Below are 16,575 nucleotides of genomic sequence, written 5' to 3'. Positions count from 1 at the left end.
GGCGTGGTGGCTCATGCCTGTAATCCTACCACTTTGGGAGGCCGAGGTGGGCGGATCACTTGATCCCATGAGTTCGAAACTGGCCTGGGTGGCATGGCAAAACCCCATCTAAAAAAAAAAAAAAGAGTATTACTGTGTAAAACATGGACTGCAAAGATATACACCCAACCCACAGTGAGAGCTGCCTGTGGGAAGTGGGTGGTGGGTGAGAGGGACAGGCCCACAGAGGGTGCTCATCTGAAATGTGTTACTTCTTGAAACACAATTGGAAGCAAACAGGACAGACTGTCAGCAACCCTGAACTCTGGCTGGGGAGGCAAGGACATGTGCTCTGCGCCCCTCCGCATATTAGCTCCATTGTGGGGGCCTACATGCTCCCTAAGCCCAGACACCAAGCGTGAACGGTCCAGGCACACGGCGGAATGAAATGCAGAATGTGGCCATCGTATGCTGAAGTACAAATTTAATAAAGCGTCTGATCACATCTCAATCCATAAGTTAGCTAGAAAAACAAAAAATCCTACAACTTTTTAGAGCCATCAAGAGCCATCAAGGTGTCAGTGAACACCAGTTACAAAAGGAGATTCAGTGTTTCAGATAGTGCAATATTTCTAGCTGCTGAAAAGAATTAAATGAAATTACAAACTACCCCTCCTTGTCAAAAATCCACATGAAGTTGATATTGGTGCTTATAAATCACTCTCTCCCAGTCCCTCACTGGCTCCAACCTTCAGGTAATAAAAATCAGGATGGGATCCGTCTTCCCTGTGCAGGCTGACAGTCTGGGGTCCCTGCATGTATGCACAAACCTGCCCAGCGTGTGCGCACACGTTCAGAAGAAATCCTCAAAGGAACGGAGTGTTTGAAGAAAATGGCAAGTCCACAGAGTCAGAGGTTACTAACACACCTTAAATAATATTAATACATTCCTGTCTTTAAATTCCTTGCCATGTTTCCATCAAAGTAGAGCACACACAGTTATTCAGAAGCCCAGGGGCTCTGACCTGGGTGGGACACCAGGATGCAGCGGAAACTCTCTGAAGGACTGTGAAGACGAGTGGCCCCTGCTTTGCTGCCACCGTGACAGCTCTTGTTGGAAAATGTTTTGCGGCTTTGAGGAGAGCAGAGGAGGGACTGGGCCTTCCTGGCTTCAAATCTGGCATCAATCTTGGTCGTGCAGGTGCAGGAGCATGAGGTGGGAGAGGGTGGGTGGCTGTCAACACGGACCACAAACAGGGCCTCTGCCTCAGTTCCCTGGAGCTACAGTAAAGTTCTTACAACAAAGGTAAATAATGAGGGCAGAGGAACACAATGGGTTGGAAGAGAAATGAAGTTAAAAAAAAACAAAAAACCCAGAGGGTGTGAGCCTTTGTCAGTGCAACGGGCTTCTGGGTTCCCTGTGCTGAGGAAGGATGGGCAGCAAGACCCAATTTTCTTGGGATTTTGCAGTCTCTGGAGTGAAGCCACCGCCCAGACGGGATGGGTACCTTAGGTTCGGGTTTGTTCCTCATTAGATAACCAGCGAGGCAAACAAGCAGGGTGAAAGGCAGCTGTCCTCCGCGGGACAAGCAGGCTATGCGTAACAGCCAGCACGTTCTGGATACTGGGCTGCTGCTAAGGGCCAATGTCTTTCTTCTCCCTAACCAGGATGCCCATGTGAATGCATAGGACGGGAACAGGTCCGGCAAGGCTCCCTGGCAGCTCAGCCCGATGAGGACGCAGGAAGTGGGAGGGCCGTGCTGTGGAGTGCGTGGCTTCAAGGCAGGAATAGCGCCTTGGACTCACGGTGCTCCATAGCGTCCCTAGCAGGCGCCTGCGCCTCCCTGGGCAGCAGATGGGCCTGGTTGTCTGGGAAGAGGTGCTGTGGACGGCATGGAGGCAGAAACTTTGTTGGGTGCATAGAGGCTTGGCGAGGCCTTACCTGAGTAAGAGATTTCAGAAACGGAAGGAGAGGATCTCACGCGCAGTAGGCTTTGTACACTCAGACCCATGCTGCGAAAACCACTCGAGACTCTTGGAATTCCTGGGACTTGTTCATACACAGCTCACTGAGAGGGCTAAGGAAAGACAGACTCCCAGAAAGATCAAACTAGCTAAAAGAAGCCCCTCTGCCATCACCAGGAAGAATGGACCCGTGTCGGTGGAAATCTGGAGGTTTATTTTCTGCAGCCCTGTGCCTTGGGCATCACCTGGATATGCTGTGTAGTGCTGTTGTGGGCGTCTAAAGTTCTTGAGGCCACAAGGGAGTCTCATGGCTATAGAGAGGGTCTAGGGGCCAACGTCACCTGGCATGTTGGTCACATTCCCAGGGGCCACACTGCCCCTGGGAACTGAAGGTCCTTGGCAGCCCAGGAGCCCTGGAGGCAGGGCCAGGGCGGGAGCTAGGAGAGTTCGAAGCCCGTGTTCATGCTGATGGCGTAGCGCAGCTTCTCGCGGAGGACGCTCTTCTTGCTGTAGTTGGGCAGCTTGAGCAGGTTGAAGCAGGTGGAGGAGGTGGGCAGGCGGCCGCCTGGCTCCCGCTTGCGGATAGTGAAGAAGCCCCGGAGGACGCTGCCCAGGGTGTCCCCGGTGTCCTGACAGCACACATCATGGCCTCAGATTGGGAAGGGCCTAGTTTGGGAGCCCAGGCAGATGCCAAAGCCGGGGAGCCCAGGGAGGGGGTCTAGCCAGTCCCTGGATGCTGGGCAGAGTGCAGGGCACTGCCCTGGCACCACTACCCGAGGTCAAGCCCCAGACTCAGGATGACTGGCTTACACAGAAGCAACCCCTACTACCTGGGGCCTGCACAGAGAACTCCTGCATTAAGTAAGCTTTTGGAAATGGGGCCTTCCAGTTCACAGCTAATTACTGGTTAACCAACTGTCAAAGAGTAGAATGCTGTGAAAACTCTGTTAGGTGCCCAAACATTTCTGAATGCACTTCCTCTCCTCACCGGTGCTGTGGCCGGTGGCAGACCATGACTTGGGCCAACTTTCCCTTAAGCGTGGAGGCCAAGGACTATGTAGCTCCCTGTACAAGGTGGCATCAGGGGCTCAAACTGCATCATGAGAGGCAGCTTCACCCAGAGGCGGCCACTGGGTTTTTATGGGGAGTAGGACTCTCATTTGAGCACTCACAGTGGGCCAGGCTCAGGACACACAGAGCTTGGTAACCCTGAAGGCATTCCTTCTCCTTTGGCCAGTGAGGAAATGAAGCAGCGTGCCTAGACGTGCACAGTCTGCTGGGGTAGGAGTGGCATTCAAGCTTGCGCCTGTCCGCCTCCTGAGCCCACTCACCTTCTCCCATGCTGCCTCAGATCAGGAGCCCTGGTGAGGCCAGACGCCACTAAAAAAACAGCATGTACCCACCCCCACTCCAGGTACTCTTCCCTGAGGAAGGAAAGAGAAAGGGGCTGCCGAGAGAGGGCTGAGTCCGTGGGTAGTCTCTCTGGGGCTGGCTGGTTCCCCTGCCGTGAGAACTGTGGGCCCTCCTCACTTGGCTCTGAGGGGTCCAGCTGCCTGCCTTGCTGAGATGTGGACTAGGTAAGGGCCCCACACAGTGGGAACAGCAGACAACCACCAAGAGGGAAGTCAAGGAACATTGCCCAAGGCCAGCTCTTCCCCACCCACCCCGTGGGGGGTACCTGATCGTCTGACACCTCCACACAGCGGATGGAGAAGGGAGGCTTGAGGTAGGCGAATCCCAGGAGTGGGGGCCTGGAGCAGCTGGTCACAAACTGCAACACAAAGCAGGGTCAGCGGGGACGGGGCAGGCTCCTGCTCTTCCAGGACAGGCCCTTGCAGCTGTGCAGCACGCATTTGCTCTGTCTGTTACCGTGCTGTAACTGCTGTCTAGCCAGCCGTATAGGGTGGCGGGGTGGATCTGGCCCAAAAACTGGCACACGCCATACATCTCTCAAGGGTGCTGCTCTCGGGGACTAAGACACATGAAACCCATACCCAAAGGATGCGACTGGCCACTTGTGAGAGCACGTGTGACTGCAGAGTAGGAAGAGCACAAATGCACAGCCAGGGCACTGGTGAGGTGTCCCCAGGAGGCAGGTCTCCTGTGGGATTGTTAGAGGAACAGAGAAGCGGCTGACACCCTCCCACAGAGAGATTATGTGACGAGAGCATGGGAGACGGTGAGGGTGAGGTGGAGGCTGGTGGCACCCGCTGCGCGTGGCGTGAACAGAAGCAGCCAGGGAGACCCCCACTCGCTGGCCTTGCACTTGGCATCCTGTCGGCCCCTTAGTCATGCAGAGGAGACTGCACCTGTGCCCTAGGCCTGCTGAGTTTCAGAGTGTTCTATGTGCTGGGGCCCAGGGGACCCTTTGCAAGAGACTAATAACCTCACAGCACACTGACAGAAATGAGGCCCCAGAGCCAGCGAGGCTGCAGAGCAGGCCGAAGTGCTGGGAGCCCAAGTGGGGCCTGTGGGCAGCCAGCTACACTTCCCTGCTACCCCCTGAGAACTCCCAGCATTCTGCAAGTGGCAGCCCCTGCGTTATTCCCCTAAATGTGCTAGTTCATGCTTGGAGAGAGGCATCTGACCAGCCTGGAAATCTGTAAGTGATACACTTGCACAGAAGTGTCCCAAGAAACCATTCACTTTAACTCAACCACAGCCAAGAATGTTCTCCCTTCTCTAGGGGATACAGGGGCTTGTCACTTACATCATCAAGCTGTCCTCCAAAACTCAGGGGCAAGTTGAGGGTTTGGGTCTTGTTATAAATGGTTGTGAGATTCCTGAGACCATCCAAAGACAGTTTATGTGTGTCAGGCATCAAAAGAAGTTTTAAAAAGAGTATTAACAAGATCTATTCCTATTCTAATATGTGTTATTTATAAAAAACCATAGCAGCATCAATGCAGGAAGCATTTTTGTGTTTCCACACTGTGCCGAGCATTCCCTGAATGCAACCTCATCCAATCACTCTACGGATGCTGTGTGTCGGGGCTGTGGTTAGTCCTGTTGTAAGAATGAGGGGACAGACACAGAAGTATCTGTACATCCCAATTTAGGCCGGCTCAGGTCTGTCCGCTACAAATTCAGGTGGGTCAAAGGAGGGAGGGAAGCTTTCCCGCTCCGGGGAGAGGGGAGGAACGGAGGACACAGGAAACCCCTGGATGATCTGCTTGCTTTACATTTAACAGAAGCGTGGTCGTGGTCACATCCACTCCTGGGCAAGGGTTACATTTATTCTGCTTGGCTCTGGAGCCTGTCTGCAGCTGCACAAAAAGGCAGGCACATGGTAAGGAACTGTAGGTTTGGTGACAGGTTATCCGAAGACACAAACACACCTGTTTTGTGGGGCGGCACCTGCACAGTGAGGAGACACTGGGTTCCTCTCTGTAGGAGGGGCCAGGGTGAGCCGTTTTATAGCTTGGCAGAAACTGCTTGGCCCATGAGGCCCTTCTGGGAAAACGGAACTGATTCTCCCAGAATCAACTTCTGGAATTCAGTCTGCCTGCCTGCCCCAAATCCCTGGGGACCTGTGGGGACGTGGGGCATCTGTGTTATCTGCTGGACTGAATGAGGGCCTCTTCAACAGGAATAAACTCTCCTTAGAATGACCACCCAGGAGAGAGGAAACCAGCTGTCATTTTAATTGCCAGTGACACTGTCCAGGTTGCCTCAACAGATGAGGCCACATGAGATTGTTCAAGCCCAAACCTCCAAAAGAAAACATTTCAAGGCACTAAATTTACCCCCAGAACATGGCAAGATGTTCACTGATATTCTGTCAAGGAGGAAGGCTGGTGGGGAAATGACAGGATCCTGTTTTTAGAGAAATATACACATATATAACACATACACAGAGAAGTGTGTGCGCCATCCAGCATCCTAGAAAATACTTACATGCTGCCGATGTAACAAAAAACAATGCAGTGGCATTAGGGGAATATTTTGAACATTTACAACTTTTACAGACACCATAACAGGGGAACCAGTTAACATCAGCCACTTTATTTGCAAAAATACATCTTGATATCAGCCTAAGCAATTGTGTGTGTTTCATTGGGACACTGTGGGTGTATATGTGTGTCTTACGCTATTGAGAAAATGGGTATAGAGAGATAGTCTCCGGTGAGTAGGAGTGTAGAGAGTTGACAATTCTATACCAGAGGAACAGCAATTGTTTAAAATTTTGCTTATCTGTATTTTCCTAAGGTAAGGTTCCAAGCAGAGGGTCATTTACTTCTATAATGAAAGGAAATAAACAAAAAAGACGTTATCAAGGCCAGCATGGGCAAAGGGGAGGACAGAGTGCCGAGCACAACAGGTATGCCCACCTGGGCAGGGGGCCTGAGGCTCGGCCGTGCCCCTCAAGCCCCTCTCTGGTTACCGCTTGGCTTACCAGGAGGCCTGCCCGTGGGACAGGATGTGCTAACCATCTGAGGTCCTCCTGATAATTTCATTTTCTCCAATGTAAATTATTACATCAACTGGCCTGGCCTTCCAGGTTTATGAGAATACATGCATGCATGCATAGGCAATAAATAAAATACCTTCAGAAACATAGCTCTCTCATCCGGCGTGAAGTCAGAGGCCAGAATATCCCAGAGCCAGATGATGACTCTGTGACTTCCGTGGAAACCACCGTAGTAGACTGTGTGCTTCCTGAAACCAATACAGACCTGAGCTCAGCAACGTGCTAGGGTGGGCACTTACGGACAGGCAGGCAGGTCATGCAGACAGCTGGCACGGCCCACTCTGGCAGGCGTGGGGAACACTACTAACTTCTCTTAAAGCCAGAAGTTCATGCCTCAATAACTCCATCTCCCTGGGAAGCTAAAAGGGTGGGGAATTTGAGAGCTGGCCCTGCTGTTCCTAAGCAGAGGCCAACCCAAGATCCTCTGACCCCGTCTCCTAGAGCTTCAGAGAATCCCCAGTCCTCAGGCCTGCTTCCACTTAATCTCTAGGTAAACAAAGGGTCAAGCTTTTAATCCAAAACAGTTCAGCCAGTCCAGGGAGGAGGAGGAGATCTGGAGACAGGCTCCTGAAATAGCCTTCTAAAAGGAACACAGTGAGGGAGCAGCTGGCTTTCTGGGAGGCCTAGGAATTTCACCCTCCCCCCACCCGCCTCTTACTTTAAATCTTCCAGATCAATCTCAGCATTGTCGCCAGAGATGAGACGCTGCAGTTCAGGAGCTGAGAACATTCGGATCCACTCGGGTTTGATAATGGAACGGAATCCGCTAATGAGGGCGGCTGTCTGGTTTTTTATTTGAGTGTGCATTCGAAAATGTGCCATCAGATGGATGTAGCTAATTCTGTTGCCAACAAGGAAGAGAAAACAATGACAATTAACAGGACGGGGCAGGCTGTCACCAATGGGCTGAAAGATGAGTCTAGTCTTTTCTGAACCATTTTACAAAAAACACAAATAGTACCAGAGTGTTTCATCAGAACAATGACAATGGCGACAATGATGACAGCACTCATGAACTGCGCACCATGTGCCACTGTGAACGCATCAAGCCTTTGAGGGCACTGCATCATTCACGCTGCCCCACAGGTCACACCTCAAGTCCCCACTGTGTCGGGAATCACAAGGAGACATTCCCTAGGTAAGAAGAGGGCCCTTCTTAGAACAAAGGGTGCTTCTGGTACTTTCATTTAATCTCATTCTTCTGGACATAAATCAAGTAAGATACCATTCAGTCCTCTAATAAGTTTTAAAATAAAAAATTGTTTCATGTCAAAACTTTAATCAAAACCTTGCTAATCTGGACCAACAGTCTAATGCTACAGCAAGGCGAACCTGCAGATGCTTTAAACACACAGGGCCAGGAATGGACTCAACTGGGAAGTCACAGCAACTTACAATGGTTCCAAGCAGAGGGTCTCTGGGTCTGCTCTGGTGAACACAGTGCCCTCAACTACAACTGCATAGAGCACAGAATCCTCTCAACAGGTTACATACATTCCAACAGGCTTGCTAGCATTGTTAATTTCTTTTTTCTTTTTATTTATTTTTTGAGACGGAGTCTCACTCGGTCGCTCAAGCTGAAGTGCAGTGGTGCCATCTCAGCTCACTGCAACCTCCGCCTCCCGGGTTCAAGCAATTCTCCTGCCTCAGCCTCCCAAGTAGCTGGGACTACAGGCACCCACCACCATACCCAGTTAATTTTTTGTATTTCTAGTAGAGATGGGATTCACCATGTTGGACCTGGTCTCGAACCAGACTGGTCTCGAACTCCTGACCTTAGGTGATCTGCCCGCCTCAGCTTCCCAAAGTGCTGGGATTACAGGCATGAGCCAACATGCCTGGCTTTTTCTTTTTTTTTGAGACGGAGTTTCATTCTTGTCGCTCAGGCTGGAGTGCAATGGCACGATCTCGGCTCACTGCAACCTCTGCCTCCTGGGTTCAAGTGATTTTCCTGCCTCAGTCTCCTGAGCTGACATTACAGTGACCGCCACCATGCTCAGCTGAGTTTTGTATTTTTAGTGGAGACAGAGTTTCACCACGTTGGCCAGGCTGGTCTCCAACTCCTGACCTCAGGTGTTCTACCTGCCTTGGCCTCCCAAAGTGCTGGGATTACAGGTGTGAGCCACTGTACCCAGCCTTGCATCACTGATTTCTTAGCAAAGAACTTGAGCCCCGCCCAGGTACGACTCTCACCAATTCCAAATTAGTACAGTCCAAATAAATGTTTTACAATGCTAAAGCTTTAGTAATCTTGAAAATATTCCTATTAAAAAAAATTTTCCAGCAGCAAACCTGTACATTAATACATTCAAATATGATTTTCCTATCATTGCTCCTCCTTCCAGGTATTTTGTGAAGCAGGCGACGAGTACTGCTCCACTTTACTGAGAAAGGGGGAGAAGAAAGGGGGTGAGAAGGAAGGAAGGAAAGAAAGAGGTAGGAGAGAAGAGAGGATGGGAAACATCCAACACTTATAAAGTGCAAGATCAAGTATCACCCCTAAAGAGGGAGAAACTGCCACTGCCAGGCCTTCTGAGTTAGTATGCAGAACTGAGTATCCTTGCCCTGCCCTGAGGCTTTATGCTAGAAATCTGTGAAACAAGTTTCCACACAGGAGGTTTCCCGGCAGGACAGGACTCTCCCCTCCAGCACAGCCTGCCCCCACCTACCTCCTCTGGGCGCTCTACCGATCAGCCAGTGTCTATGTGGGAAGAGTGAGTGACTGCCTACCGTCACCCTCAAGCTGCAACACCTGGCAACGCGTGGCCTCTCCAGGGGGTGGCAGGATCCGTGTGACACGTCACCCATCTGAGGATGGTAACTATCACTGCTGTCATTTAAGCCCTCCTCTGAGCCTGACACCCAGGAAGGTATTTTATATACATTGCCCTACGAGCACCCCCCCTAAAGGAATGGCTACGGGTTACATGGCAGGCAGGGGTAGGACTCACCCTTGCTCTCTCTGGCCCTGGCTGAGCTCTCTCTACCCTCCCAACCTGCACTTTGTTCCTTCGAAGTTTTCAAACTAATGCCCTGTGGTCAAGGAGCAAGGTCGGTGTATTTCAATCATTATGAAAACAGGGTCTGTTCTCCTGACGCTTCTGACAGTCTAAATACAAAACTCCCAAGCTTGCAGACTGACCGAACCACCTGATCTGAGAGGAACACGACGCTTGGGAACACTGGACTGTGATGTGCATCTGATTCAAATGACTCACCAGGTGGGACTGAGCCCTCACTTGTCACTGAAGAGACTGATGCTCCAATTAACAGTTCAAAAGCTCACCTGAGCCTGGCGGCGGGAGACTGATAAACTGACAAAGGGGCCAATGTCTGCTTCTCATGCCAAGCTCTGCTGTTTAAATTAGGTGACAATAGCGCCGGGTGGAGACCGTGCACTGAGAGTTTTTGCTTCTAGGGACCAAAAGGGATGACATTTATGATGGATTCTGCAGAGCCCTTTATCTGTGACGATAGTTGCTGGGCCTCAGAGTCTCTCCAATTCTCATGTCTAAGGACCTCCGTCTGTGGCATTTGAATACACCACTGTCTTCTCGAGAACACTGTTTTATACAACTGCCACGTGCTATCATCCAAAACGATCTGCCCCTCCTCGCCAAGGAGTCTTTCCACCTCTGTGCTCTCTGGGTTCCGGACAGCATGCTGAATGGCTCAGAATCCATCTGTCTGCATCTAGGGCTGTTATTAAACTCCTAAGAACACTGTGGCCTGGGTGCCTCTGACCTTAGAAGTGCTACTACAAAAAATAAATGGTCAATTCTTATTTTGCAAATCAATATATGTATTTTTTTGAGACAGAGTCTCACTCTGTCGCCCAGGCTGGAGTGCACTAGTGCGATCTTGGCTCACCGCAATCTCCACCTCCCGAGTTCAAGCAATTCTCCTGCCTCAACCTCCTGAGTTGCTGGGATTACAGGCACGCGCCACCACACCCAGATAATTTCTGTATTTTTAGTAGAGACAGGGTTTCAACCATGTTGATCAGGCTGGTCTCGAACTCTTGACCTCGTAATCTGCCCGCGTCAGCCTCCCAAAGTGCTGGGATTATAGGCGTGAGCCACTGCACCCAGCTGCAAACTGAATTTAATATAATTCTGGCCTATGAACTGTAACCGGTAAATTCCATTATGATATTTATGGCCTCTTTCTACTTCAATCTATCTTAATAAATTCTCAACATAAGCCCAGAGAGCCAGAATGAAATCTTTTCAAGTGGTGACCTTAAAAATCTAATTGCTATACTCACTTATTTTCATTTGTAACAGGAATGGTCTTCCCTCCAGGAATCAGTTCATGGCAAACAAGCTGGGGGAGAAGATGGGAGTAATTACTAGGGAGGACTCTAATGGGGAAATAAAGCTTCTCGGAGATGAGAGGGCCCGGTGCAAACATCCATGATAATGATGGAATTAAGATGGCACATGCTTGGGAACCATCCTTTCTCATAAAAAGTCAAGGCTGAAATATCAACCAGCAGACCCTGCATGATCGATATGAAAGGTTTTTTTTCTCACTCAATCCTTGTTCAAACATTTGTATTAAGACTTCGGGATGTCATGGAGGGGAATGTGTTGGCATTTCGGAGCAGAGCAGGATGGTTAAACAAACACTGGTACATCCATACCCTGGAATACTGTGCAGGTACTAAATAATATGATGAAAATGTGCATTTACTAAAAAGGTGGAAAAAGGCCACTGATGTAACAACATGCACAGAACGGCATCATTTCTGGAACAGGAAAGACTCTGGAAAGAGTCTCAAAGGACGCAGGTAACACACTACCACGGGCAGGCTGTGGGCACTGGCACTACAGGCAGCTTGCATTTTCATCTTTTGCTCATATTAGAGCTAAATTTTTTTGTTAGAAGTTTCATTATCTTTAACGTTGGGAGAGAAAATTATGTTAGGAGGAAGCCTCAATATCTGATTACCGATTTATTTTAAACTCTAAAATCAACTGCTTCTTTCAACTTCAGGAACACTTCCCGTGCATCACCTAAAAATCAAAGGACATATCATTTGAAGCCAATTTTAATAGCAATTCTGTGAAGATTCTAGAACCCTACAGATCCAGAAAGGAACAAGTGATCCCAGTCCCACTGCTGTCAGCATCTTGGGTGGCACCGTGGGCTTTAAAGCTGAAAGGGCCCTTAAGAATCAGCCAGCCTGAGGTTTCCTGATTCCAGGAACACCCTGCCCGTGAACTATTCTGTAGAGAACGATCCTGTGAGACAGTATTCTTTCCTTCCTTCAAAGAAGAGTTCTGGGTCTGAGGAGTTAGCAAAGCTTGAGGTTAACTCAGCTCCACTTCGGTTTCCTCCTCACAGGCTGCTCTGAGCCTTCACATGCCACATGTCAGCCTCCCCAGGGGCCTTTCAGGAGGACAGGCCATGCAGGGCTCCCAGCGGTGCTTACAGACTGGGCCCATCCAGGACTTCCATCTGGCAAATGGATATGGAAAGCGTGGCTCAGGGAGACTGGGGGTTCTCTCTGAGGTGCCCAAGCACGAGTCTAAGAAGTTGGCTCTGCGTTAAGAAGCTCATGGTGCCGTTTCTGCCGAGCGGCCCTTGGACATGCACTCCCAGAGCCTCATGCAGGCACCTCCACCAGGACACAATCAGAGGGGGTGGAGGCCGCTACAGAGAAAAGCCAGAAGGAAACGTGGGAGGAGACGTGCTGCGGCCCTGAGTCCAGGGTCTCTGCTCCCTGCGCTGCTCTGCATGCCGAGCCATGAACATGCACAGGCTTCTGCTTGAGGCACTTCTCGGGTGGCACCTTCCCCATCTCTAAGACATAATCCTCCATTTGTAACAGCTAATCCTCACCATGGTAACGAAAAGCCATGTTACAAATGGGGAATTACCCTAAAATGCGATATAAGAAAGCAGGGTCTCCTTGGGAAGCTTCAAAGGCCAGGTCAACTGGAAGGAAAGGAGGGGGCCCTCTCTCCCAGCAAGATGGGAGGAGGATGGGCGAGGGGTGGGGAGGATGAGGGACCAGACAGAGCCTCAGCTTGGGGCTCTTTCTGAGGAAAACACAAACAAAACGGCAGGTCTCAGGAACCCATGGGGGCAGTGGAAAAGGAACTCAGCCAGAGGGCGGACCTACCTGACCCATGACGTCCTCGTCATACGACAGTGTCAGGCCCAGGTCAGCGATGTCTCCGTCATAGCGCTAACGTGACAGAGAAGGGGAAAGTGTTGGGGCCGTGGAACACTATGTGCTTAGAGGTTTAACCCTCCCCTGAGGTGCTACTTTGGTGCTGTGAACACCCATGGCTGCTGAACAGCTTGACGCAAAGAAGGTCATTGGTGACTTTGACGCGAGAGGTTGTGAGGATCAGCCCTGAGTGGGACTGCCCACAGAGGGACATGGGGGGCCTGCAGCAGCTACAGTGACAGCAAAAAGAGACAGGCCATCTCCTTCTGAGACTTTACAAAGCTGTGAGTTCACACCAGTGCTTGGCTTAGCTCACCCACCATTCCACACTCACCTTGATGGAGGTGAGGTTTTTATAGAACTCGGAGTCCAGAGAAGGCAGTTCATCCACCGAGCTATAGAAGACGCTGTGGTGGTGCCCGAGCAGCTGGCTCAGGAAGAAGGATGCAAATGGCACGTCCACCACAATTCCCTGGGAGAGCAGAGAAGCAGAGCTGTCGGTCGGCCAGGATTCTGATGCAGCGTTTGGATCAGGGTGGCTCAGGGTGCAGACATGGCCCGAGGGTGCCATCGGCATTTCCAGGCCCCTCCTAAGTTTCCAATCTGGAGAGCAGTATCTCCCCATCCTCTACCAAATACAACTGAGTGCCTCCTGGGGACATTACAGCACAAGTGGTCAGGACACAGGGTTTGGCGCTACAGTGCTCAGAGATTAAATCCTAGCTGAGCTGCTGCCAGGCCAGGGCCCTCAGCTGTCTCATCTGTCCGTGGGGAGCAGCACCAGCCTCTCAGGTAAGAGGATGGAGCGGGCACAGTATCAGGCCCCCAAGCTCTCAGGGCAGCCATGGCATGGGAAGGGGCCCGAGGAGCACAGAGGAGAAGCTCTCCCCCAAAGGCAGGGTTAGGGAGCTTCCGGGAGGAAAAGCCAGCTAAGCGAGGCATAAAGTAGCCAGCCAGGCACTGGTACAAGGCCCCAGGAGTGCTCCAGGGATGGAGGGCACGTAAGCAATGGAAGCTATGTCCAAAGAGGATGTAAGGTCAGGTCAGGCAGGGCCCATAAGCCTCACTGCAGGCTGGATTCTGTCCAGAGGGCTCTGAGCAGAGACGGGACAGAGCTACACTTTTATGCGGGGAATGGGCTGGCGAGAGGAAGACAGGAGGCAGAGACACAGCCAGACAGCTGTGGCATGCTGACAGACTGTGCCAGGGTAGCGGCAGGAGGGTGGTGAGAGACATGTGGACTGGAGAGGCTGAGAGGGGACAGTCACTTGGACTTGACGACGCCTGTCAGAGGACCGTAAGGGGTAAATGAGTTAATCCATGCCACTCCTCACGGAGGGCCTAGCAGGTCCCATCTTCTTTCGTCAGTGCAATTACTGTCGGAGGTGAGGGAGGGAAAGGACACAGAGGCGAGGCCTGGGAAATGAGATGACATTCAGAAAAGCCAGGAGGCCATGCTTTCCAGGTGGCTCAGGCTCTTCTGAGTGTCATCACAGCAACGTGTTTAAAGGAAAACACATGCCATGTGCTCGGGTGAGTCCTAATGGGATTTTTAACTTTCTCAGTGGCAATCAACTGAGAAATTGTCTCCATTATGCAGATGAGGAAACAGAGGCACAGAGAATGGGTCCAGGACCCAAATCACTGGAGGGCACAAGGAAGACTGGACGGTGTTTGGGCAGGGGCTCAGATGGGCCACCTGATTCCATCATGGCCGGGGACTGAGGCCCGTGCACACAGGCTGTCTGCAGACAGAGAGAGAACAATGGACTGTTCGAGAGTGAAAGGAGTTTGGCCCTGAGACCTCCCTCTCAGCTTGGCCCAGCTGCTGGCTCTTTCTGTTTGGAAAGCATCTGGCTTCTCCAGGTTCCTGGGGTATGCGAAGAGTGCTGCCCAGGTGGCTCGCTTCCTCCGTACTTGGGCCAGAAGCTCAGCAGAGCCTGAGACCCAGGAAAGGTCCCTGCAGCTCTGGAGCCTGCCGCAAAGGCCACACAGACTAGCTGAGCTTGTGCTGCAGCTTTCCTTCCTCCTGGGAAGCAGGACTCTTCCTAGGAACAGGCGGTGACTTCCCACTCAGGGTGGTCCCACCGCGGCTTTCAATGGACAGGGAGCAGGAGCTGTGTGGGCCACAACGTCGCCCTGACTTCTAAGAGGCTGCCAGAGAGGAAACCTAGACTCCACTTCCTCTTAGTGGGCAGGAGAGGGACGACTGTCTAACCACCTTGGGGTGAGCAGCTGCTGGGCACCGTGGGAGGCCCTCCTCACTTACCATCAACGGCAACCCAGGAAACGCGGCTCTTCCTCTTGCATTCCCACTTACTGATGAGAGAACGGGGCTTAAAAACTAAAGGAACTCGAAGGCACATGGTCACACGGCTGACTAGGAACAGCTGGTCCTGACCTGTTGCCATGGCTGCGAAGCACTCACTCAAACAGCACAAGATTTTTTTTTTTTTTTTGAGACAGAGTCTCGGGCCTCACTTGTGCTGGAGGCAGTGGCCGGATCTCAGCTCACTGCAAGCTCTGCCTCCCGGTTTATGCCATTCTCCGCCCCTCAGCCTCCTAAGTAGCTGCATCAAAGCCCTGACACCTCTGGCCCGCTAGTTTTTGTATTTTTAGTAGAGGACGGGTTTCACTGTGGTTAGCCAGGATGGTCTCGACCCTCCTGACCTTTGATCCGCCTCTGCCTCGGGCCTCCCAAAGTGCTGGGATTACAGGCTTGAGCCACTGTGCCTGGTCAGCACAAGATTTTAAAACTATCAAACTCCACAAAATGCTGCCCTCCTACAATGGGGACCCCGCCTCCGTGTGGCCATCTGGCTCTGCACACCACTCCTCACGCCTCAGGAAAGAAGAGGGCTGGCTTAGGACTTGGGCCGGCCTGGGTTCAAATTCCGCCTCTATCTTGGCTTGGGTTCAAATTCCGCCTCTACTACTTAACTAGCAACGAGACTCTGGACAGGTGACTCCTCAAAGCTTCAGGTCTCCCATCTTTAAATAGCCAGGACAGCAGCAGCCCTGTCACAGGGCTGTCGATGGGATGAGATGAGATGCTGCCCAGCACTGGTGTACAACAAACCTTGGTTCCTGCCCCTGTCCTCGCTTGTACCCTAGTGACAGTTTACATGGCCAAGCCCGATCACATATGTGTATATGAAGAAGCCCATGATAGCACTAACATTTTATTTTACATTTCTCTGTTTCTTCACGTTCCTACCTCATACACAGCCTTCCCCAGCATCTTCCCCACAAACTCGAAGAGCTGCAGGTAATTCTCGTGGATGTAGGATGTGGGTGAGGGGTACAGCCTCTCATCCCCACTGGTTGTCTGCAAGGCAAAAAGACAGGGAGAGGCAGAGGTCAAGTGCCTTGCAAGGAGCAAGTTCAGCTCTTCGCGTCTTGAATCTGGCTGCTGTCAACCCTGTTGTCCCTCCCCTTAAATACCTTGAACAGATTGAGTGCCGGGTCAAACACTCTCTTGATGATCTCTTCCAAGAACTCCTTAAAAACACCGTCTTGATCAATCCCTGCTTCGTCCACCCCGAGGTCATTGACAAACTTCACACGGATGACTCCCTTCATGGCGTGCTGCGAGAGCTGCCGAAGCTGCTCGTAGCCATCCTGCCAAGAGCAGAATTACAGCCCAAGAGGAAGCCCAGAGGCTTCTGCACAATTCGGGGCTCCCTCTCCTCTGTGCGAAGCTCTCCCAGCATCATTACCAAATGTGCAAATTATGACACGTGGGTGCATGACAGGAGCCATTCTCACCTGGTTTTGAATGAGTGCTGATTAAAAGGAGAGATTCATTTGGGGATGTGATGGTATTGCTCCTTGGCAAGGGGAGACTGACCTCAAGGGGACAGAGAAGTGAGATGGGGAAATTAGACAAAATGAGTCATGACAAGCTCCTGGCCATCAGACAAAGGATGAAAGAAACCGGGACAAGATGCATTTCTCTCTTTCTCAATGCTAAGAGTAC

General features: G+C 51.4%; 1 protein-coding gene across 8 annotated transcripts in view; it reads right to left on the bottom strand.

Moving 5' to 3' along the window:
• Positions 1–446: 446 nt before the first annotated feature.
• UBE3B (ubiquitin protein ligase E3B) overlaps positions 447–16,575 on the bottom strand; it is a 59,553-nt gene continuing 43,424 nt past the window's right edge. For 4 of the 8 annotated variants that reach the window (XM_009181659.4, XM_009181657.3, XM_009181656.4 and 1 more), the window contains 9 exons: positions 16,041–16,217; positions 15,814–15,924; positions 12,931–13,068; positions 12,546–12,611; positions 10,683–10,741; positions 7,074–7,256; positions 6,492–6,603; positions 3,623–3,715; positions 2,138–2,573 (listed from right to left, as the gene is read on the bottom strand). In XM_009181659.4, the coding sequence (XP_009179923.1) occupies positions 2,382–2,573; positions 3,623–3,715; positions 6,492–6,603; positions 7,074–7,256; positions 10,683–10,741; positions 12,546–12,611; positions 12,931–13,068; positions 15,814–15,924; positions 16,041–16,217 (1,131 nt within the window). In that variant the 3' untranslated portion in view covers positions 2,138–2,381. Of the gene's footprint in view, positions 2,574–3,622; positions 3,716–4,755; positions 6,184–6,491; positions 6,604–7,073; positions 7,257–10,682; positions 10,742–12,545; positions 12,612–12,930; positions 13,069–15,813; positions 15,925–16,040; positions 16,218–16,575 lie in introns of those variants that run through there. The other 4 variants (XM_003907127.3, XM_003907126.3, XM_031650732.1 and 1 more) reach the window with 3 other exon arrangements.

Source organism: Papio anubis, chromosome 9 (genome assembly GCF_008728515.1).
Source record: "Papio anubis isolate 15944 chromosome 9, Panubis1.0, whole genome shotgun sequence".
NCBI classification, from domain to species: domain Eukaryota; kingdom Metazoa; phylum Chordata; class Mammalia; order Primates; family Cercopithecidae; genus Papio; species Papio anubis.
Note: the sequence above shows the minus strand (reverse complement) of the source record. Positions and strands in the feature narration are given on the sequence as shown.